The sequence below is a fragment of the Suncus etruscus genome, chromosome 4, assembly GCF_024139225.1.
Source record: "Suncus etruscus isolate mSunEtr1 chromosome 4, mSunEtr1.pri.cur, whole genome shotgun sequence".
NCBI classification, from domain to species: Eukaryota; Metazoa; Chordata; class Mammalia; order Eulipotyphla; family Soricidae; genus Suncus; species Suncus etruscus.
This window is the reverse complement of record NC_064851.1, coordinates 152176174-152200994: the sequence shown is the minus strand read 5'-3', so window position 1 is coordinate 152200994 and position 24821 is coordinate 152176174. Positions and strand designations below refer to the sequence as shown.

The window sequence follows — 24821 nt, the reverse complement described above, 5'->3', positions numbered from 1 at the left end:
AGTTCTGTCTGTCTGTTTCTGTGTTTGTCTGTCTCGCTCTTTGTGTGTGTGTGCGCACCTGGCTTTTCTGTATTTGCTTCTCTACATGTCTACATTATTTGATCATTTTTTATTAAAAAAATAAACAACCGTGCAATATATGTGATACATACTGTGTGGTCACTCAGAGAGGGCCACGGTAGTTTTTGACAAATGCTCCTTGGCTAGTCTGAGAAGGCTTCCAGAAATTGACCAAAAGGCATTTTCCAAGAGGTAGAAGGGTGTTTCTATCAGAAGGAATGACCTCTGAGAGGTTCAGAGAAATGGCCTCTGAGGGGAGAAATCGAGAGAACTGTGATATGAGGAAGATGACAGAATGTGAGGCAGACACAAGAAGTCAGGTTAGGCTACTGCCTAAGGGCAGGAATATGCCTGTTCTATTTTATTTCAAAGCTGCTATGTTAAGACTAGTTTAAAACAAACAAAAATCCCACACTGACAGTATTCAGTAACTGCAAAAACAAGGCCATTTGCTGAGAGTGACACTGAAACCTTCTGCCTGTAGGCTGAGCCATCAAACAGAGATGGACTTAAGCACCAGTCCAAAATGTTTACAGCAAAAAGATCAGCCCTTCCTGATCTCTTGGTACTGGCCCTCAGTCATGGTGCAAAATCATGTTTCTTATTCTCACAAAGAATATAATTACATATGATCACATATAGTTCTCAGATATTGGCCAAGACAAAACTGTCTCCATAAAAAATTGGATTTGGGGGCCAGAGAGATAGTATAGAGGTAAGGCGTTTGCCTCTCATGCAGAATGTCGGTGGTTCAAATCCCGGCATCCCATATGGTCCCCTGAGCCTACCATGAGTGATTTCTGAGCATAAAGCCAGGAGTAAGCCCTGAGCACTGCAGGATGTGACCCAAAAAACAAAACAAAAAAAAAAAATTGGATTTTACTGTTTTTTTTTTTTGTTTTTGTTTTTGTTTTTTTTTTGGTTTTTGGGCCACACCCGTTTGACGCTCAGGGGTTACTCCTGGCTATGTGCTCAGAAATCGCCCCTGGCTTGGGGGGACCATATGGGACGCCGGGGGATCGAACCGCGGTCCTTCCTTGGCTAGCGCTTGCAAGGCAGACACCTTACCTCCAGCGCCACCTACCCGGCCCCGGATTTTACTGTTAATAGCAATTTTATTCATGATAGCCTCAAAACTGGAAATCGTGCATACCAGAAGTTGGCCAGATGAAAAGATTGTGGTTCTTACATAAAATAGAATGTTTCTATCCTTCCATTAATATGAAACTCCTGGGTAAAATTGTAATCTTTCCAAAAAAAAAGTCATTCCTTGGCATCAGTAGTCGGGAACAAATTGAACAAATGAATATATATATTATTCTCCATGAAATTTCCAAGAGAGAAAAATGTTTTGTATTATATTAATGGAGATGGTTACATGACTATATAATATATCAAAAACTCATTAAAATATTTATTTTAGGGGCCGGAGAGATAGCACAGTGCCTAGCAAGCAACAGATCCAGTTCCTGAGGTGGTTGGTTCGAATCCGAATCCCAGTGTCCCATATGGTCCCCGTGGCTGCCAAGAGCTATTTCTGAGCAGATAGCCAGGAAGTAACCCCTGAGCACGGCCAGGTGTGGCCAAAAAAAAAAATTAAAAAGAAATAATTATTTTAAATGACTGCAATGTATTATATTTAGTGTAGGTATCTGTCTTTGAAAATCAGTTAAGTGAACTAATACTGTAATGATTCTAACAGAGTGATTTATCAACCAAAAGCAAGCATTTATTTAGAAATGCTGATAAGCAGACATTCAGGAAAATAAGAACAGATTAAAATCTGGCTGGTCAAGAGCCTCCCCCATTGTGCACACATACACAAAGTCAACAGGCTAAATCAACAGACAATTCTGATTGCATACATAAAATATGGTATCAATGTGGAATCCTTTTTATAGATACAAACAGGTCCAATATGATCCCCATAAAAATACAAATAAAACATTTCAATAGAAGAAACCATTTAAAATTGTTTGGAACCATAAAGACCCTAAATAGCAAAATGATACAAGAGAAGAAATAGAAAGGAGGCATCAGGTTAGCAACTATATATACACACATTGCAAAGCAATAGTTAGTAATGAAATCATCATGGTGTTGGGAAAAAAAGCAGGCACACAAATATAATAAAATACAGGGGTGGATGATAGTACAGGTATCTTGGCAAAAATAAATTCCAGAATTAAATGCACACATTTAGAAACATATAATCTATGATGAGATTAAAAAGAATGCTGCAGGGGCCGGGTAGGTGGCGCTGGAGGTAAGGTGTCTGCCTTGCAAGCGCTAGCCAAGGAAGGACCGTGGTTCGATCCCCTGGCGTCCCATATGGTCCCCCCCAAGCCAGGGGCGATTTCTGAGCACATAGCCAGGAGTAACCCCTGAGCGTCAACCGGGTGTGGCCCAAAAACCAAAAAATAAAATAAAATTAAATAAATAAATAAATAAATAAAAAGAATGCTGCATATCTCCACAAATGTTGTTTGGGAAACTGGGCAGTCACATGCAAAAGATGAAATTTGATCCTTTTTTCCACACTATACATAAGAATTAAACCTTAGGTATCAGACCAAAACCAATAGAATACACAAAGAAAAAAAACGTAAAAGAAAATAGGTGATATACTTTAAGACCTCAATATCCTAGACATATTCAAAGACTCAAGTCCAATAGCATTGGAAACACCAGAATAAACAAATAAGACTATATCAGCTTTAAATCTTTACAACAAAAGAAACAACCACAAAAATAAAAAGGCAGCCTAGCAGCTAGAAGAAAATCATATATGGTGTATGTCTTTAAAGGAATTAATATTCAAAATAGAGAGACAATTCACACAACTTCAAAAAAATAAGACAACCCAAATTTTAAAAATGTGTAATACATCCTCAAACATTAAAAACCACATCTAGGGCCGGGAAGGTGGTGCTAGAGGTAAGGTGTCTGCCTTACAAGCGCTAGCCAAGGAACGGACCGCGGTTCGATCCCCCGGCGTCCCATATGGTCCCCCCAAGCCAGGGGCGATTTCTGAGCACATAGCCAGGAGTAACCCCTGAGCGTCAAACGGGTGTGGCCCAAAAACCAAAAAAAAAAAAAAAAAAATACCGTATGAGCACAAAAACACAATGCAGAAAAGGCATTCCTATATTTATTGCAGCTCTTTTCATAACCCAAATGTCCGAGGTCAGATGAGTAGATTAAGGAATTGTGGTACGGGCCTGGAGAGATAGCACAGCGGTGTTTGCCTTGCAAGCAGCCGATCCAGGACCAAAGGTGGTTGGTTCGAATCTCGGTGTCCTATATGGTCCCCCGTGCCTGCCAAGAGTGATTTCTGAGCAGACAGCCAGGAGTTACCCCTGAGCACCGCCGGGTGAGGCCCAAAAACCAAAAAAATAAATAAATAAAATAAAGACATTATTAAAATAAGGCCCAGAGACAATAGAGCTAAGGGCTGGAAGGGCTGGAAGGGCCGGAAGGACTGACTCATAATTTGAAGCTCACCACAAAGAGTGGTGAATGCTGTTAGGGAAATAGTTACACTAATAACTAGCATGACACTGTTAAAGAATGAGAGAAATAGAATGCCTGTCACGAATACAGGCAGGAGTGGGGAGGAGGAGGGACATTGGTGGTGGAAATGTTGCAGTGGTGAAGTGGGGTATTGTTTATGACTGAATCATGGTGCTTAAAGATTTATTAAAAAACAGGAAGGAAGGAAGGAAGGAAGGAAGGAAGGAAGGAAGGAAGGAAGGAAGGAAGGAAGGAAGGAAGGAAGGAAGGAAGGAAGGAAGGAAGGAAGGAGAGAAAGAAAGAAAGAAAGAGAGAGAGAGAGAGAAAGAAAGAAAGAAAGAAAGAAAGAAAGAAAGAAAGAAAGAAAGAAAGAAAGAAAGAAAGAAAGAAAGAAAGAAAGAAAGAAAGAAAGAAAGAAAGAAAGAAAGAAAGAAAGAAAGAAAGAAAGAAAGAAAGAAAGAAAGAGGGCCGGGAAGGTGGCGCTAGAGGTAAGGTGTCTGCCTTGCAAGCGCTAGCGTAGGACGGACCGCGGTTCGATCCCCCGGTGTCCCATATGGTCCCCCCAAGCCAGGAGTGACTTCTGAGCGCATAGCCAGGAGTAGCCCCTGAGCATCAAACGGCTGTGGCCCAAAAACTAAGGGAGGGAGGGAGGGAGGGAGGGAGGGAGGGAGGGAGGGAGGGAGGGAGGGAGGGAGGGAGGGAGGGAGGAAGAAGAAGAAAGGAAGGAAGGAAGGAAGGAAGGAAGGAAGGAAGGAAGGAAGGAAGGAAGGAAGGAAGGAAGGAAGGAAGGAAGGAAGGAAGGAAGGAAGGAAGGAAGGAAGGAAGGAAGGAAGGAAGAAGAAACCTGCAATAGAGGCAGCAGAGACAAGCGAATGGGGGAGAGTGGAAGAAAAAGTGGGGACGTTAGTGATAGGGAATGTGTATTATTGAACCATTGGATGTTGGACATTGTACAACTGAAACTCAATCATGAACAACTTTGTAACTGTATTCCACGGTGATCAATTGAAAAAAATCTTTCATAAAAAAATCAAGGACTTAAAAATAAAAGAACTTTGGGAGAAATCAGTCTAGCGATAGGATAAAAGAGAAAAAGATCACCCAGGTGTGGGGCTAGAGAAATAGTACAGCAGGAAGGGCATTTGCCTTGCAAGCAGATGACCAGTATTCCATTCCTTGCATCCATATGGTCCCCTGAGCATTGCCAGGAGTTATTATTATTCAGTGCAGAGCCAGGAGATAACTCTGAACGAGACCAGTATAGTCCAAAACCAACACCCACTAAAAGATTACTATGTAATATATGTGGCTTAAATCCTTCAGGACAGTTTTTAATTGTTCAAATCCTTCAGGACAGTTTTTAATTGTGATGCTCACCATTGTTGTGCTTACATGTAATTGCAGTATTGCACACTAGCTGTGATGCAATTCAAAACAGCGAGGTATCGCCTCATACCAGTTAGACTGACACACATAAAAATGAAAAATAGGGCCCAGAGAGATAGCACAGCGGTGTTTGCCTTGCAAGCAGCCCATCCAGGACCAAAGGTGGTTAGTTCGAATCCCGGTGTCCCATATGGTCCCTCGTGCCTGCCAGGAGCTATTTCTGAGCAGACAGCCAGGAGTAACCCCTGAGCAACGCCGGGTGTGGCCCAAAAACCAAAAAAAAAAAAAAAATCAAGAACTGAGCTTTCAATGTGACTCAACAATTTCACTTCTTGGCATCTATTCCAAGGGCTCCCCAAACTTACCTTTTAAAATATATGTATGCCCCTAAAGTCCACTGCAGCACTATCCATGATAGCAAAAATATAGTGCAATCATAGTGCTGAAGAACATTGTGTCCAAGAAGAAACTATATTACACACAATGGAATACTACTCAGGTATAAGAAAAGATAAAATAGGGCCCGGAGATATAGCACAGCGGTGTTTGCCTTGCAAGCAGCCGATCCAGGACCAAAGGTGGTTGGTTCGAATCCTGGTGTCCCATATGGTCCCCTGTGCCTGCCAGGAGCTATTTCTGAGCAGGCAGCCAGGAGTAACCCCTGAGACTGCCGGGTGTAGCCCAAAAACAAAAACTAAAACAAAAACAAAAACAAAAAGAAAAGAAAAGATAAAATAATACAATTTGCCACTATGTAGATGAAACAAGAGAGCATTATTCTGATTCCAGTAAAAAGAAGGGAAAGAGGTTTGAAGCAGGCCAGCTCCTAAACTCACTCTTTTCTCAAGAGTAGAAGTAAAGCTGTGAGAGATTATGGCTACAAAGGCCCACACAGCAGAAAGCTGGCCATCTTGGGAGGAGAGAGTGGCCAAGCCCTTTCTCTGTCAAAGCCACAATTGCTGCCTCCATCACCCAGAATTACCATTTTCCTAATGGCCCTGCCTCATCACTAAGTCCTTGCAGGGACACCAATCTGATCATACTTCAAGTGCACAAGTTTTTTTGGCTGATATCACCAAAGCTTTTTGGAATGAATGAGGACACCTTTCTAGTGTCTTCCTTCTTCCATGAGGCCTGGCAGCTAGCTGTACATGCCCCTAAAACTCATAGATCAGTAATACTGCTTTGAATTTTTAGACAAGTTCATTTGTTTGATGCTGTAATTCCTATGGAAATACAGCAATTTAACAGAATGGATAGCTATCAACAAATCTTTACTAAACCTTCTGCCATTGTACTAATGACTTCATTGGAGATACAGTAGTTTTCACAAATGTGCTTGTTATTATTGTACTGCACTTTTTATCTTTCATTCTTTGTTTTGTTTTGGGGCCATACCTGGCAGTGTTTGCTCAGAGTTTGTTTCTGGCTCTGTACACAGAAATTACTCCTGGCAGGCTCAGGGTACCATATGGGACGCCAGGGATTGAACTCGGGTCGGCCGTGTGCAAAGCATATGCTCTACCCACTGTACGATTGGTTTGTCCACATATCTTTCATTCTTTCTTTGAATAAAGTTTTAAAGGAGAGACAGATAGAGAACAATCTATCCCATGCGGGATATAAAGAAACATAGTAAGAAAGCAATAACTAGCCAAAGGCAACAGAACTGAAGCGTTGGTCTATAAAACGGAGCTTACTTGGAAGGAGAGGGAGTTAATAGCAGGGATTTCTAGAACATTGGTGGAGGAAAAACTATGTGTGCTAGAACTATGCACACATGAAGCTTTCAAAAACAGTATTGTAAATTATACTTCCTCAATAAAAAATGGAAGTGGTGGCATATAGAATACTCATATGCAAATATTCTAATCAATCGTAGAACCATTATTCCCAAATAGTAAATAATGATATTCCTAACAATATGCTATTATGTAGACTGTGATGCTTCCCCAAAAAGGTAAGGGCAGTGGTTCACAAAATGTCCCCACTGTGGGGCCCGGAGAGATAGCACAGCGGTGTTTGCCTTGCAGACAGCCGATCCAAGACCTAAGGTGGTTGGTTCGAATCCCGGTGTCCCATATGGTCCCCCGTGCCTGCCAGGAGCTATTTCTGAGCAGACAGCCAGGAGTAACCCCTGAGCACCGCCGGGTGGGCCCAAAAACCAAAAACAAAAAAAAAAAAACAACAAAAAAAAATGTCCCCACTGTGAACTGTGAAATGATCATTGTAAGTTATCACTCTGGACAAGAATTGGGTGTTGAAAGGAAAAAGTGATATGCATGATACCCCTTCAGTAACAATTTTGCAAACCACAGCGTATAGAAGGGAATAAAGGGAGAGAGAGAGAGAAAGAGAGAGAGAGGAGAATGAGAGAGAGAGAGAAGAAAAATGTCTGTCCCCAGTGGCAGGTGGAAGGAGGGCAGAAGGAAAATTAGGAACACTGATGGTGGAAAATGTTCACTGGAGAAGGGTGTCGTACAATGTCTGACTGAAACTCAATCATGAGCAACTTCATAACAGTGGGGGGGAAACAATCTTATAACTACAGTATTTAGGGGCCAGTGAGGTGGCGCTAGAGGGAAGGTGTCTGCCTTGCAAGTGCTAGCCAAGGAAGGCCTGCGGTTCGATCCCATGGCGTCCCATATGGTCCCCCCAAGCCAGGGGCAATTTCTGAGCGCTTAGCCAGGAGTAACCCCTGAGCATCAAATGGGTGTGGCTCAAAAATACCAAAAACAAAAAAGAAAGAAAGAAAGAAAAGAAAAATAACTACAGTGTTTAAAAAATAAGACCCAAAAACAAATAAAAAAACTAAAAATGTGGTCCCTAGACCAGTATCAGCATCACCTAGGAACCCAATGATAAATGAAAAACTTGGATTCCAACAGACTTTCTGAGTTAGATACTGGGGTGAAACTGAGCTCCCTAATTCCAGTGATCCTTACCCTGTAAAGTTCAAGGAAAGGCAGATTATCTCTGCCCTGAATGTTAGCTTTAACCAGTGATGACGACACTGTTTGTACCAAAGCCATAAAGTGCCATATATACAATGACAAAAGAAGAAGCTTTTTGAAGAATTTAATCATTCAGTATCAACCATCGTTTGATATAATTCAATCAAATATATTCACTGTTTTAAATAGTCCTATTTTCTAGAAAGTCAAAAAAGTGTGCTATCATTATTCACCTATACAGCTCACATAACAGAAGAGGCTGGCACAGGGGCTCACAGAACAAACATTTTTAACTGGAAAAGATAGCCATAGGTACTCTTCAGACCTCCCATATAGTGATGACCATGTGGGAATAAAAAGGGAAAAATGTACAAAGGAAAATCAGTTACTCCTTATGTGGCCATTTAAAGAGCTCTTCTATGCACATATCTCATCAGTTTTTAAGATCAGTTATTTAGATAGGTAAAGTCTCTTTGTAGTTGATTGCAGAACTGGTTGGATTCACTGCTTCTCCACATCTTCCCCAGGAAGTGATTGGTAGGGGAGTGAAGCCAGCTTCAGTTAAGTCTGGCTTGCTCTCGCTTAGCACCTTCTGTCTGTTTGGATCACCGGGAGAGACAGTATGTACTCTGACGTGCACCGTGAATGGGATGTAATGACTAAGCAGCAAAAATATCACAGGAGAAAAAGTCCTGCAATGATTCAATCTGTTCCTTAAACCTCACCCTTGTTGGTAGCTTACAGGACTGGATTTTAGAGCATTTCTCTTGTCTGAGGCATTAAAGTGTCTCTCAGTGTACTCAAAACTTCGTGATAAGTGTCCAGAACAGCTCGGGCAGTGGGCCTTTCTGAGGGAGTTTGGCTCTTACATGCCTTATGAATGTCAAACAAATGGAAGCGGACCATATCACTCCCTTCCACATGTCCTAAAAGGAAACTTGAGACATCTGGAATCTTCCAAATGTCAACCTTCTCATCATATGGAGGCATGAGATCATCCTGAAAAGGCATATCCTCTCCATGGGGCCACAGCTGCTCCGGAGCCACAAAGTCCCCATGAAGCTGCCTGTGGCCGCACTTCACCAGAGTCCCAGAGCTATGGTTCACCAGGGGCAGGGCATCCAGATCATTGGCCACAATGCTGAAGTTACTGGTCAATAAATACTGGGACAGCGTCTTGGGCAGGTCACTGGAGTCACACATGACCCGAGTGCCCACAGGGCTGTGGTGCAGGTAGTCAAGGATGCCCACATAATCTATGGCCAGCTGTAGTCGATGCTGCCACGTGTTCACATTCTGGTACTTGGAAAGGTTCAGAGTTGCTTCCAAGTTGCTCAAGGAGCCCAATGGGTGATACTCAGTAAGGATAATGTTGTCTTTCTCACAATAGCCAAGCAGTGTGACAACATATTTGCTTTGTAGTGATTTCAGCATCTGTAGTCCATGCCGGAAATCTTCTTGTACCTCCCAACTAGTGAGTCTCGAGACAGCAACTTTATTTTCCTTCCACTCAGACAAAAAGACCTGGAACAGAGTCACATGGAGGGATTAAACCTATGGCAATGCGTGGTGAAAAAACACTCATCAAGTACACAGAAACAAGAGTTGTGATGCCACGAAGACTAGTCCTGTCTTTGCCTGCATAGCTAATAAAAAGGTACTGGGTTTCTCTGTCTCTTCCATTGGTACTAGCTGGGAAGATTCGCAGGAAGTGCAGTTAGAAGAACCACTAATCTGCTAACATCCCCACGGGAAGACAGAAGAGCAAAAATGCTCAGAAAAAGGAGATCCTTGGGGTTGGAGAACTAGAATAGCAGCTAGAGCACTTGCCTTGCATGCGGCTGACCAGCATCCCATATCGTCACCTAGCAACCAGGAGTTAATTCCTGAGCGCAGAGTCAGAAGTAACCCATGAGCATTGTTGGGTGTGGCCCAAAATCAAACCAAAGGAAACGCTTAGAGGTCAGAGCAATAGTACAACAGGCACAGGCAGGAAGAAGCTGATCCAGATTTGATACTCACCACCACATTATGGTCCCCAGAGCCAGGAGTGATTCCTGGGTGCAGAGCCAGGAGTAAGCCCTGAGCATTGCCAGGTACGGTACAAAACACAACAAAATAAATAGGGGACCCTTGCCTTTGTTTTCGTTTTATTTTTGTTTTTTTGTTTTTTGTTTTTGTTGTTGTAGTTGCTGTTTTGGTTTTTGGTTTGGGGGCCACACCCAGCAGTGCTCAGAAATAGCTCCTGACAAGCTCAGGAGACCATATGGGATGTTGGGAATCGAACCTGGGTTTGTCCCAGGTCGGCTGCATGCAAGGCAAATGCCCTACTGCTGTGCTATTGCTTTGAACTTCCCTTGCCTTTGTTAATTCTGACAAGAAGCTCTCTTTGGGATTCTATTCATTAAAATAAAAATTACAGGTGTAGGCCCAGAGAGACAGCACAGCAGCTTTTGTCTTGCAAGCAGCCGATCCAGGACCTAAGGTGGTTGGTTTGAATCCCGGTGTCCCATATGGTCCCCCGTGCCTGCCAGGAGCTATTTCTGAGCAGACAGCCAGAAGTGACCCCTGAGCACTGCAGGGTGTGGCCCAAAAACCAAAAAAAAAAAAAAATTCCAGGTGTGGGAGAGCTAGCATAAGCCACTGGCTTAGCACATGGCTGATCTTGGTTTGAATCCCTGGCTCCATGTATAGTCTACTCAGCCCCATCAGAAATAAACCCTGAGCATCACCAGGTATAGTCACAAGATAAAACATGAAATAAATTTTTAAAACTAAAAGACTATTATAAAGAAATAAACTAGGGGCCAGAGAGATAGCATGGAGGTAGGGCATTTCCTTGCATGCAGAAGGTTGGTGGTTCGAATCGTGGCATCCCATATGGTCCCCCAAGCCGCCAGGAGCGATTTCTGAGTACTGAGCCAGGAGTAACCCCTGAGCGCTGCTGGGTGTGATTTAAAAACCAAAATAAATAAATAAATTAATTAATTAACTATAAGAATTTGAAGATATCTTATGGATCTAAGAAGTAGGTTCAATAATGGAAAAACATAAGTAATTACAGCCAGCTCATAATATTCAAAAGCTAAATCACACAAAACCTAAAAAATGTGAAAATTTCCATTATGATCTTAATATTTATTAAAATGTCATTGTTTGATTTATGTTGTTTAAAAAACTGGGCAAGGTGGGGCTGGAGTGATAGCACAGTGGTCAGGGTATTTGTCTTGAACATGGCCAACCCAGGTTCAATCCTCAACATTCCATATGGACCCCTGAGGTTATCAAGAGTAATTTCTGATTATCAAGAGCTTATCAAGAGTAATTTCAGAGTCAGGAGTAACCCCTGAACACCACTGATGTGGTCCAAAAACCAAAACTAAATAAACAGACTGGCTAACACAAAAACTATACAATTTTTAGTTATAAACAAAAATAATATTGATGTTAAATGCTTTTGTACTTTTCCTATGTATTCTCTGTATTGTACAAAATTCCACCCTTAAAATTATTGAGCTGATCTTAAGAAAGAACGAGGGTAAAGGTTGACATTTTTTTTTCTTTTAAATATGGAACGCTTCACGAATTTGCATGTCATCCTTGTGCAGCAGCCATGCTAATCTTCCAATTTTAGTATATGTGCTGCCGAAGCGAGCACAAAGGTTGACATTTTTTCATTTTTAGAGAGCACCTGTAGTGCTCAGGGCTTACTCCTGGATCTTACTCAAGGATCACGCCTGGCAGGCTTAGGGGACCATATTGGTGCCAGCAATCCTCAGATCAGTTGCATGCAAAGCTCTATACTACTGTTCAAACTCCTCTTCTTTGAATTTTGAACAAAAGGTTTTATTTTTGACTAGCTTCTGTCAAATGCAATTAGCTTAAGGATTCTGACCCAAGGCTTATTAATTGTCAACTAATGGTATCAAAGAAACAGTACATTGAATAGGGCACTTCCCTTGCATGTGGCTGACCTGGGTTCAATCTCTGCTCCATCCTGGGGCATCAACCCATACACATATTTCTTTTTGTTTCATTTGTTTGGGTCTCACCCAATAATGTTTAGGGGTTGTTCCAGGCTCTGCACACACAGTAATCACTCCTGGCCTTGCTTGGGAACTATATATAGTTATAGTTATAGTTATATAACTTTTGTTTTGTTTTGTTTTTGGGCCACACCCAGTAACGCTCAGGGGGTTACTCCTGGCTTTGTGCTCAGAAGTTGCTCCTGGGTTGGGGGACCATATGGGACACCGGGGGATCAAACCTTGGTCCATCCAAGGCTAGTGCAGGCAAGGCAGGCACCTTACCTCTAGCGCCACCGTCCGGCCCTATCTTATATATCTTATATATAGTTATATATCATTATATATCATATATGTATATATGATGCCAGAAATTGAGCCCAGGAAAGCAGCATGCAAGGCAAATGCCCTTTCCACTGTGCTATCACTCCTGCCCCCATACCCATCTCTCTTTTCTTTTCTTTCCTTTTTTTTTTTTTTTAATTTTGGGCCACATCTGGCAGTGCTCAGGGGTTCCTCCTGACTCTACACATTCAGGAATCATTCTTTGTGGTACTTGGGGGACCATATGGGGTGCCCTACCCACTGTGTTATTGGTCCAGACTCTGTACACCCATCTTCCTTATTGTAACACCCTTCTCCAAAACCCATATAGCTCACTCTCAACTCAGTGTGACCTCTTAAATTAGTATGAGACTCTTCCCCTGGTTTTTCCTCACAACACTGTTCACTAACACTTAATTCCATGTGCTTCTCATTTTCTTTGTTGCCTTTCTCCTCAACTATTTGAAAATATGTTTCAAAGGTCTTTTTTTTTTTTTTTTTTTTTTTTTGGTTTTTGGGACACACCCAGCGGTGCTCAGGGCTTACTCCTGGCTGTCTGCTCAGAAATAGCTCCTGGCAGGCACAGGGGACCATATGGGACACCGGGATTCGAACCAACCACGTTTGGTCATGGATCGGCTGCTTGCAAGGCAAACGCCACTGTGCTATCTCTCCGGGCCCGTTTCAAAGGTCTTTACAATGAACAAGGAACCACATTTTTGAAAGTAGCAGTGGGTAGGGCTCTTGCGTTACATGAGGCAACCTAAGTTGGATCCCCAGTATCCCATATGGTTTCCTGAGCACCACCAGGCCTGATCCCTGAGCAAGAAGCCAGGAGTAAATTCTGAGCATCACTGAGTGTTGCCCCAAAACAAAAACAACTTTAAAAATATCAACTACTGGGGCCGGAGAGAGAGCATGGAGGTAGGGCATTTGCCTTGCATGCAGAAGGTCGGTGGTTCGAATTGTGGCATCCCATATAGTCCCCCGAGCCTGCCAGGAGCGATTTCTGAGTGTGGAGCCAGGAGTAACCCCTGAGCACTGCCGGTGTGACTCCCCCAAAAAATATATATCAACTACCTTGTTTTCTGGTTTTACTTCATGGGTTTTGGTTTTGGACACATATGGCAGTACTCGGGGACCACTCCTGACAGTGAGGGAACCATTTGGGGCACCAAGGATCAAACCCAAATCAGCAATATGCAAGGCAAGTGCCCTTTTCCCCTCTCACTCTGCTTCTGGTTTAACTTTTGTTCTGACATTTCCTTTAAGATGTCTTCTTTTGCGGCCAGAGAAAAACTACAGCAGGTAGGGCTTGTACACAGCCAATGTGGATTCAATCCCCTGAGCTTTGCCAGGAGTGACACCTGAGTACAGAGTCAGGAGTAAGCACAGAGTAAGAATTAATCCCTGACCATCACTGATTTTGTTCCAAAAATAAAAAAAAGCTTCCTTTCTGCAGTCCAGAAAATTGCAATCATGAGGTTCTAGTCTCTGTGGCGTCAGTCTCCTCTAAAGAACCAATGAGATTAGTCTGTTCTCAAAAGGCTCACAGCAGGCCTATTTCCAAGAACACGCAGGTGGTGTGGGACACTATACGGATGACGTCTGCTACAATTACTTAGAAAATGCAGACAAAAAAAAATTTCTTTAGGGGCTGGAGTGGTAACACAGCAGGCAGGCACTTGCCTTGCACATGGGTCAACCCACATTCAATCCGCAGCATCCTCTATAGTCCCTGAGCACCACCAGGAGTAATTCCTAAATCCAGAGAATCCCTAATGATTCTCGGGGAACCTGGCTCTGAACTCAGGAATTACTCCTTAAAGATATCTCTAGTTTCAATGCCATATAAAACTTTGACTGTTTTCCTCTAGGTACCTTATGGATTCAAATCTGATACCAGTCTTTAACCCATTTCATTTGACTGTGTTTGTTTCTGGGCCATACCCAGTGGCACTTGGGGGTTACTCCTGCTTCTGCTCTCAGAAATCACTCATGGCAGGCTCAGGGAACCATATGGGATGCCAGGGATGGAACCCAGGTCGGCTGTATGCAAGGCAAATGTCCTACTCACTGTGTTATCTATAGCAGATAGCCCCTCATTTGACTTTTGTGCATGAAGAACGCAGATTTTAAGTAAAAAGCAGTTCTAGAGAATAAAGAGTAGCTTTTTAGTCCTCAAAAAAGTAATCCCGGGGCCGGGTAGGTGGCGCTGGAGGTAAGGTGTCTGCCTTGCAAGCGCTAGCCAAGGAAGGACCACGGTTCGATCCCCCGGCGTCCCATATGGTCCACCCAAGCCAGGGGCGATTTCTGAGCACATAGCCAGGAGTAACCCCTGAGCGTCAAACGGGTGTGGCCCAAAAACCAAAAAAAAAAAAAAAAAAAAAAAAAGTAATCCCTACAACCTACCTTTTTGCATGATATAAAAGTCTTGGGGCTCTTGGAGAGAGAGTGCAGCAGATTACAGACTTGTTTTGCATGTGCCTGACTGGGGTATGATCCCTTGAGCATTGCCAGGAGTAATTTTTTTTTGTTTTTTGGGTCACACCTGGCGGCGCTCAAGGGTTAGTCCTGGCCCTATGCTCAAAATCGCTCCTGGCAGGTTCGGGGGACCATATGGGATGCTGGGATTTAAACCACCATCCTTCTGCATGCAAGGCAAATGCCCTACATCCATGCTATCTCTCTGGCCCCAGGAGTAATTCTTGAAGCAAACCCAGGAGTAACCCCTGAGCATCACTACATGTGACCCCAAACAACACACACACAGGAAAACCATCTTTCCCAAAGTCGGTGAGAATGCAAGGAAAAAAAGCCAAGGGAGTAATAGCAATCTTTGATGTAGTTGGATGGTGCTGTTTATTTGCTTAAAAAAGCTAAATTTCGGGGCCAGAGCAGTGGCGCAAGCTGTAAGGCGTCTGCCTTGCCTGCGCTAGCCTAGGATGGACGGTGGTTCAATCTCCTGGTGCCCCACATGGTACCCCAAGCCAGGAGCAATTTCTGAGCACATAGCCAGGAGTAACCCGAGGCAGGAGTAACCCGAGCGTCACTAGGTATGGTCCAAAAACAAAAACAAAAAAAAAGCTAAATTTGAAGGCTGTAGAGAGTAAACCTAGTAGGCTGCTTGCCTTGCATTCAGCTGTCCTGGATTCAATCCCAGGCATTCCATATGGTCCCCTGAATATCACCAATAGAAATTACTGAGTACAGAGCAGGAGTAACCCCTGAAACATCTCGAGTTGTGGACCAAATACAAAACAAAAGCTAAATTTCTGAGGGTGTAGTAATGGTTTTGTTTCTTTATTTTCTGAAAAGGGGAAAACAAATAACCAGAGAGTTAATTTAGAGGTTCAAGTAAGTTTGGGGACCTCTGAGCTAGAAGAATGCAATTAGGTATGCATCACTCAGGTGTAGTTTATCAGAGAACAAGGTCTATCTGATCGGTATTCTCAGAGTAAAAAGCTATTTCCCCCTTATCATTTAAAGTTTCCCCCTCTCTCTTCTGATTCCCCAGGTCCCTTAAGACAGGATATTTATAAAATATCCAAATATTATATATGTATATATAAAACATATATATGTAATATATACTTATATATAACATATATAAAGAGATAGACATTTATGTTCTACTCTTTTACTTAAATTTTTAGCCATGCAAATTCTCAATGCCTTTGTTAATAAATTTGTTCTCTCCTCCTAATCTGTCTGATATTACTTTGTTTGTCTCTCCAGCTTCAAAGAACCCTGATGGGTTAGGAAAATTTTCCTTTTCTCCTTAACATCTCTGAAAATAAAAGCTAACAGTATATCAAAGGGCCCATACTGGGGCTCCTTCCCTCCCACTGCCTACCACTGGCTATTCCTCACAAAGGAACTGCGTCTGTCCACCCACGCTTAATTGCCTCTGGCCCTCTATTCCGTCAGCAAATCTCTGTTGCCAAGGAAACGATGGCCAAAGAAAACACAGCGACCTTGGTTGCCAGGAGACAAGAGCTCTTTGGCATCTACCTGAGAATTGAATTCTTTTTTCTGAGAATTGAATTTAACCCATCAGCTTTTCTTAAAAAAAAAAAAAAAAAAAAAAATTCCCAGATTTGAAAAATAAGATAGTTACTTAAAATTTTTCACTATAGTATAATTTATCAGTTTCATATTTTTCTAAAGATGCATAAATCTGATAGTGAAAATAGTATACTATACCAATCGATTTTGTTTTTGTTAATGCTGGCCATAAAATATTCTATCAAGTGGACTATAACTAAACATTCCCTTATTACTTCTAATTTTTTGATTACTATACATAGCAAAAGTAATATGCTCCTTTAGCCCTTTGGCTATTCTCCTTCCTTTACTTTATGATGACAAAGTCTCATGGAGAAGATTACTGGGCTCAAGGGTAGACAGTTAAATGGCTCTGCATACACAGTGTCAGCTTCTTTTCCACAGGGCAACCAGTGCCCTGACCCCACATGGTAAACACAAGGGTAACTCACCCTCTTCACAGCTCCTTCCCCTACACGTGCCAGCTGCCGCACTTCTGCTTTTAGCTCTTCACAGGACAGCCAAGCTGAACAGTTTCTCATCTGTCCTATTCTGAAGTAACCAGGGGGGCAGTGGCTGGAGTAGACCACAGAGTGTTGCGGGGAAATGAAGAACCAGTCCAGGAAGAGATAGAGAAGCATGTTCATGAGGGCCATAGCAAGCAGCAGCCCCACAATGTGGGGTACTTCCCTTTGGGCAGGGCCTTTTCTGCCATTCTGGAGTTTCTTCTCCATGTTCTTCTCCATGTCATCCTCTGTAATTTTCCAAAATAGAGAACAAATCAACCATAAAGTCAATTGTATTCCCATCAAGGTGTTCTGATACACTCACACTCACCCATCCCAAGGTCAAACTCACACCACATGAAAATGTCAGTGTCAGCAAGGTACTAGTACATCTTTGGAAGGGCCTCAAAGTGCCTTAACATTTTTTTAACTTTTTTTTTTGGGGGGGGGGGTTGGGTCACACCCGGTGGCACTCAGGGGTTACTCCTGGCTATCTGCTCAGAAATAGCTCCTGGCAGGCATGGGGGACCATATGGGACGCCTGGACTCGAACCAACCACCTTAGGTCCTGGATTGGCTGCTTGCAAGGCAAACGCCGCTGTGCTATCTCTCCAGCCCCAGCCTTAACATGTTGTTTTTTTTTTTTTGTTTTTGTTTTTGGGCCACACCCTGTGATGCTCAGGGGTTACTCCTGGCTATGCGCTCAGAAGTTGCTCCTGGCTTCTTGGGGGACCATATGGGACGCCGGGGGATCGAACCGTGGTCCGTCCTAGGCTAGCGCAGGCACCTTACCTCCAGCGCCACCGCCCGGCCCCAGCCTTAACATGTTTTAAAAAAGCAAAGACTACCCTTCAGTAGGTGTGGAAGATGCAATTGGGGGAGAGGACAGACTAACAAAAGTTGGGAGGAGATCATAGAAATAGCAACAGAAATAGCAACAGAGAGGAGTACTGATGGGCAGAGGTAAAGGAACAGTGGTAGTATAAGAACTAAAACTCTAGTGTTGAGGTAACCACTGGTAAGGTAGAAATCTGTTACCAGTAGAATAGACTCACCAGCCCTGGCACAGGCATAAGGTCTTTTGCAGAAGAAGCAATGAATTGCGGGCTAAGCAGTGGGCTCAGAAGGAGCAAATGGTTTGAAAACTGATGATTTAGTCTAAAATATACTAGTTTATAATACTAAATTTAGATACAAAACTTTTACACTATCAGAGTTTAATTGTTAGAATTGGCTCCTGCACAGAGGTTCAACTAGCACCAACCAAACCCAGAAAATCCTTGGACTTTAGTAACACTATGGAAAGATATAATAATTATTTCAAACTGAACTTTGTTGATCTAAGTTTTGATAATTCCATTTGCCTTTGTGTTGTAATATGAAGTAAAATTTTTGTGCTTCTGAGGAGGCAGATTAGGATGGTGGATAGGAAATTGGGTACTCTATTGGAAGGAAGGGCACATTGGTGATGGGATGGGTGTCTGAATATTTAATGCCTGATAAATCAGTGTGTTATTAAAAAAAAAAAAAAAAGAGGGGGCCTGGAGAGAGAGCACAGCGGCGTTTGCCTTGCAAGCAGCCGATCCAGGATCAAAGTGGTTGGTTCGAATCCCGGTGTCCCATATGGTCCCCCGTGCCTGCCAGGAGCTATTTCTGAGCAGACAGCCAGGAGTGACCCCTGAGCACTGCTGGGTGTGGCCCAAAAACAAAACAAAACAAAACAAAAAAAGGAGGCTGGTCCAAGTGCAGTGGTATTTACAATTCATTGATCACAGTCAGTTACAGATTTCTTTGTTACTTCTCCACTCCCACTGCCTTCACTTGACTAGTCTTAAAAAAATTTTAAAAAAAGAATTATTATTTATTTATTATTATTATTTATCCATTAAATAGGAAAATTGATCAACAATTTGTTGCAACCTGGTTGGAATTGGAAGATATGTTGAATGAAGTAAGCCAGAGGAAAAGCAAACAAAGGATGATATCACTCACCTATGGTATATAGAATAACTGATTGAGGAAATGTAATGTAGTAGGAGGTATATCTAGATCACCCATGACCCTAGAGAATAGGGAGGACAAAGGAGGAAAGAAATCAAAGTGTGAAGAAAGAAGATGAGAAGGGAAGGAACGGGGGTGGGGCTTCAGTTACATTGTTGATGTGGGAGAGTAGTACTGACTCAACAACACTGAAAACATGAGATCTAAGCTGCAACCACTGAGCTTTTTATGTACCAGTCAAGGTGGAAGGTTGGGATGTGTGGCAGGAGATGGTGTTTGGTGGGGATAAAAGATGAGAACACTGGTAGAAGGAAGTTGATATTGGTGGTGAGATGGGTGTGAAGATGAACCATGAATAACTTCGTAAATCTCGGTTCTTGCATTATAAAAATTCCATTAAATATTTTTTAAAATCTCGGAGGCCAGGAAGGTGGCGCTAGAGGTAAGGTGTCTACCTTGCAAGCGCTAGCATAGGATGGACCGACCAAGGTTCGATCCCCCGGTGTCCCATATGGTCTTCCCAAGCCAGGGGCGATTTCTGAGCACATAGCCAGGAGTAACCCCTGAGCGTCAAACGGGTGTGGCCCCCCTCCAAAAAAAAAACAACAACAAAAAAAAAACAACAAGAAATTTAATCCTTTCATGGGCCCGGAGAGATAGCACAGCGGTGTTTGCCTTGCAAGCAGCCGATCCAGGACCTAAGATGGTTGGTTCGAATCCCGGTGTCCCATATGGTCCTCCGTGTCTGCCAGGAGCTATTTCTGAGCAGACAGCCAAGAGTAACCCCTGAGCACCGCCAGGTGTGACCCAAAAACCAAAAAAAAAAAAAAAAAAATATATATATATATATATATATATATATATATATATTTTTTTAAATCTCAGTGCAAATATATGCATATATACGGAGTCAGGCACATTTGGCATGCTAGTGTTTCATGGGAAACATTTTTGACTAAAGGTGTTTTTAACATGTAACATAACTAGTTACATGAATATGCTAAAATTAATAGGAAATGTCAAAGAAAATCTTATATGTTGTTTTATTCCTGGTTCTTTTTTTTTTTGTTTGTTTTTTGGGCCACACCCGGCGGTGCTCAGGGGTTACTCCTGGCTGTCTGCTCAGAAATAGCTCCTGGCAGGCACGGGGGACCATATGGGACACCGGGATTCGAACCAACCACCTTTGGTCCTGGATCGGCTGCTTGCAAGGCAAACGTTGCTGTGCTATCTCTCCGGGCCCTATTCCTGGTTCTTAAACAGGTATTAAAACTGAAAAGTTGGGCCCGGAGAGATAGCACAGCAGCATTTGCCTTGCAAGCAGCCGATCCAGGACCAAAGGTAGTTGGTTCGAATCCCGGTGTCCCATATAGTCCCCCATGCCTGCCAAGAGCTATTTCTGAGCAGATAGCCAGGAGTAACCCCTGAGCCAGGTGTGGCCCAAAAACCAAAAACCAAAAAAAAAAAAAAAACAAAAAAAAACCCTGAAAAGTTGCTTTAATAATTTTGTTCCAAGGCATCTAGGAAATGGAATATTGGATAGATGCTCCAGGCTCATCATAAAACAAAGGACCAAAATTTATGGTAATCTGTTTAATTTATAACTTTGTATTCTACTGGACACTTTGATTTTGTTGTTGTTGTTTTTTATTTTTTGGGGGGGCCACATCCGATGGTGCTCAAGGATTATTTCTTTTTTTTTTTTTTTTTGGTTTTTGGGCCACACCCGGTAACGCTCAGGGGTTACTCCTGGCTATGCGCTCAGAAGTCGCTCCTGGCTTGGGGGACCATATGGGACGCCGGGGGATCGAACCGCGGTCCGTCCGAGGCTAGTGCAGGCAAGGCAGGCACCTTACCTTTAGCGCCACCGCCCGGCCCCAAGGATTATTTCTGGCTATGTGCTCAGAAATCGCTCCTGGCGGGCCTGGGGGACTATATGGGATGCATGTAATCAAACCCAGGTCCATCTCGAGTAGGCCGCATGCAAGGCAAATGCCCTACTGCTGTGCTCACTCCGGTCCCACTACTTGACACTTAAAATAATAATTAAATATCTTTCTTCATGAAGCTTTTTGTTTGTTTGTTTGTTTGTTTTGGGCCACACCCAGTGATACTCAGGGGTTAATCCTGGCTATGCGCTCAGAAATCGCTCCTGGCTTGGGGGACCATATGGGATGCTGGGGAATCAAACCACAGTCCGTCCTTGGCTAGCGCAGGCAAGGCAAGGCAAGACTTACTGCTTGCACCACCACTCTGGCCCCTCTTCATGAAGCTTTAAGCATTATTTCTGACTCACAATATGTTGAAATATTACTAATTTAATTTCCTGGAAATGCATTAACTGTTCTAATAACAAGTCTAAATTTATTACTATGTTAATTTCTCAGAATACACTGTAAGTTTATAAATAGCCCATCTATATGACTCATAAGTCACATTCTAAATTGCCCATAGAAATAACTAGAGTAATGCTAACGCAGACCAAGCCCTCCACCCATATTTCAACTTCACCAACCTGTGGCATCAAAATTAGAATGCACTTTATAAAGTGTTTGATGAAAAAGAAATTGTAAGGGCTTGCCCATACTGCTAAATTAATCGTCCTATTTCATACGATCAATGTACTAATCAAAGTGGTCTGACACCAAATGACTGAAGATGAATGGATGTCACTAATTTTAGAGTTCCACCATATCAATATATTATCATGTCTATAGTTACCTATTCAATTTATAATACTTTATTTAAATACCATGTTACAAAATTGCATATGATTGAGCTTAAGTCATACAATGTACACAATCTTTCACCAATGAACATTTCCCACTATCAATATCCCAGTTCCCCAGTTTCCCTCTCTCTACAAACACTCCCCCACCTGGCCCTGGGGAAAGCATTTTACTTTTCTCTCTCTCTCTCTTTCTCTCTCTCTCTCTCTCTCTCTCTCTCTCTCTCTCTCTCTCTCTCTCTCTCTCTCTCTCTCTCTCTCTCCCCCTCCCTCCCTCCCTCCCTCCCTCTCTCCACTGGTTTGCAGTGTAAAGTGTCTTATCTTAAAGTGTATCATTTAGCTTTTCTATTAAGGTTGGCTTTTAGTCTGTAATGTTCCTGATCTGTTGTTTTTCTGTAAAGCTGTGTCCCCTTTCTTCAAACTTGTATGAAAATCTGGCTGGTTGAAGTATTCATGGTGAGGCATTCACTTCCTTGAGTGTTTTCATCACTGTATTCCTCCACTGCCCTTTGACATCGAGTGTTATTTGTGAAAAATCTGTTGTAAATCTTAAATTTGCTCCTTTGTTTTCCTTTTTGATCTTGCTGCTCAGTATTCCATCTCTATCAGTGGTTTTCATCATTGTGACTAGGATGTGCCTTGGGATGCTTTTATTTGAGTCTCTTTTAGCTGGTACTCCGGGCATTCAGGATGTGCATTCTTCAGCTCTGGGGACTTCTCAGCAATGATGTCTTTACTGTTGCTTCTTCATATTGGTTTTCTTACAGTCTCTCTGAGACGCTTATGACTCTTATGTTGTCTATGAATTAATCCCAAAGGTCTACTGTTTTCTGTTTGCTTATTTTGAGGATCCCCCCACCATCTTCTGTTTATTTTAAGTCTCTTTTTCAGCATCTTCTGTTGTTTGAAAGTGTTATGCAGCATCTTCTGTTGTTTGAAAGTGCTATGCAGCAACCAAATGCAAAAGCTCACTGATTCTGTCCTCTGCAACCATTACTCTGCTGGTGAGGCATTCCAGTGTGTTTTTAATTTTGCCTACCAAGTTGTTCATTTCTGTCATATCTGTTTGGAGTTTCCTCATTTCTACTCTCATATCCTCTTTAATCTTATTGGCTTTTGGTTCCATGGTTTCTTTGAGTTCTTTAAGCATCCTCCACATTTCCTCTCTAAAGTTCTCATCAGAGAGGCTATATTATACTGTTCTTAGTTGTGTCCTCAGAACTACCATCTTCTTTCAGTAGGTGTGGTGGGATTCTGCATTGCCTTCCCATTGCAGTGTGGTGGTGATTTTGTGTTGTGGTGGGGGCTCCTTGGCTAGAAGAAATGTGAGGATACTGAGCAGGGCAGAGCAGCCGTGCTCATCTCTCAGTGACTAGCCTGATTTCAAAATGGCTTTTTGATTTCAAAAGCTGCCCGCTATCACCACAGCTGCTGTTCTCTGCTATTGCCTGTCTCAAGGTCATGCTTTTCTCTGGGTATAGTTGAAAGTGCATCTGGGCCTGACACCCTAAGTTAGTCACCAGGGAAACAGGACCAGGCTGGCAAAAGGACGCCCACACATGGTGGGGGGGGCTCCCAGGTCTCATTGCCATAGATGGTCATCTGGCCATCATAGGTGATTATCTGTAGCCAGCCATTTCACAGCTGTGCTGCCGCAGTCAGATCACGGGGCTCTTGCCTTGCTTAGCTGCACTCTCTCAGCGCCTCAGCTGCACCCCTTTAAAATGTCCACATCTTGTGAGCTTGGCCCTGCAATGGTCTCACACTGCTCTCCAAAGCTGTCACTCACTTAGGCACTGCCACCACATTTTTCTCCAGCAGTTTCCCTAGGAGCTTAGTTTTCAATCTGGTTATGCTCATTGTTTTCTCTGCAGGAAACAATGGCACCCAGGGTTTCACTCTGGGGGCTCAAAGGAATAAGCTGCTCTCAGTGTTCCCAGGCTCCCTCGCTCTGTTGCTGTGGCAGCCTCTACTGCTGCTTCCATATTTCCCTTTTTATTCACAAAAGCACCAAATTTTGTTGTTGTTGTTGTTGTTTTTGTTGTTGTTTTGGGGCCACACCCGAGAGTGCTCAGGGTTTACTCCTGGCTCTGTCCTCAGACGGGCTCTTTGGCACGTTCAGGGGAACAGTTGGGATACTGGGGATCAAACCTAGATCACAAAGCAAATGCCCTACCCTCTATTTAATCACTTAGGCTCCAGAACTAAGTTCTTTTTTTTTTTTTTTTTTTTTTTTTTTTGTGACTTTTGGGTCACACCCGGCAGTGCTCAGGGGTTGTTCCTGGCTCCATGCTCAGAAATTGCTCCTGGCAGGCACAGGGGACCATATGGGACGCTGGGATTCGAACTGATGACCTTCTGCATGAAAGGCAAACACCTTACCTCCATGCTATCTCTCCAGCCCCGAACTAAGTTCTTTTTAAACCCTTCTTTAAAGATACCGTGCAAGAGTCAGGGGAATTAACATGGGGTGAGGGTATGCTTGTCTTAACAGAAAAACCATTGGTGTGGCTTCCAAAAAGAAAAGCAAAACCTTTTAGAGCCAAACTCCCCTCTCTTTGGATAATGAGATGCTTCACACAGAAGCACAGACCCTGAGTTGGATCAATTAGAGAGAGACACATGACCGTCAAAGTACAAAAACAAGGAGATTTAAAGCATCTGGAGAAGTCACAAGAGACCAAGACAACAGACTTACCTGGGAGTACATAGTACCCCAGAATATCTCTTTTTTGCCAGGATATTATTATTATTATTATTGTTATTATTATACTTACAGCTTATATGATGAATGCTGTCATATGTGCTATATTTGTCTTAAATGCTAATCTGGCCTAATGATAGAAAGCAACCAGTGTTCTCTCTTATTGGGTGCATCTTATGAACTCCATTCTGTTTGGTCTAGTAACACAGAATTTACAAAACACTACCAAGAGCTATTAACTCAAGCACCCATTGATAAAGCAAACAAAGCTGGAAGCAATAAAATCAGCAGCTGAATATCTAGGCCTGCAGCAAGAGGCTTTGATATATTAATTTAGATTTCTCTGTGACCATTTTAATACATGTATGTATGACTGTACTACAGTCATACTAATCAGTATTTTGTTTTCTTGTTTTGGGTGCTGCTTAAGGGTTTCTACTGGCTCTTCTCTCAGGAATCCTGGCAGTGCTCAGGAAACCATTAGGATGTCAGGAATCAAACCAGGGTCAGCTGCATGCTAAGCAAGAGCCCAACCTGCTGTACTTTCTCTCCTGCCAATAAAAAGCTTGGAGT

At 42.8% G+C, this 24821-nt stretch overlaps 1 protein-coding gene and 1 pseudogene across 1 annotated transcript in view; both read right to left on the bottom strand.

Moving 5' to 3' along the window:
- Positions 1-8225: 8225 nt before the first annotated feature.
- Positions 8226-24821, bottom strand: part of POMK (protein O-mannose kinase) — a 29429-nt gene continuing 12833 nt past the window's right edge. The window contains exons 2-3 of the mRNA XM_049771877.1: positions 16762-17063; positions 8226-9437 (exon numbers count right to left, since the gene is read on the bottom strand). Coding sequence (XP_049627834.1) covers positions 8667-9437; positions 16762-17063 — 1073 coding nt within the window. The 3' untranslated portion in view covers positions 8226-8666. The remainder of the gene's footprint in view (positions 9438-16761; positions 17064-24821) is intronic.
- LOC126007576 (uncharacterized) lies at positions 11477-11571 on the bottom strand (annotated as a pseudogene).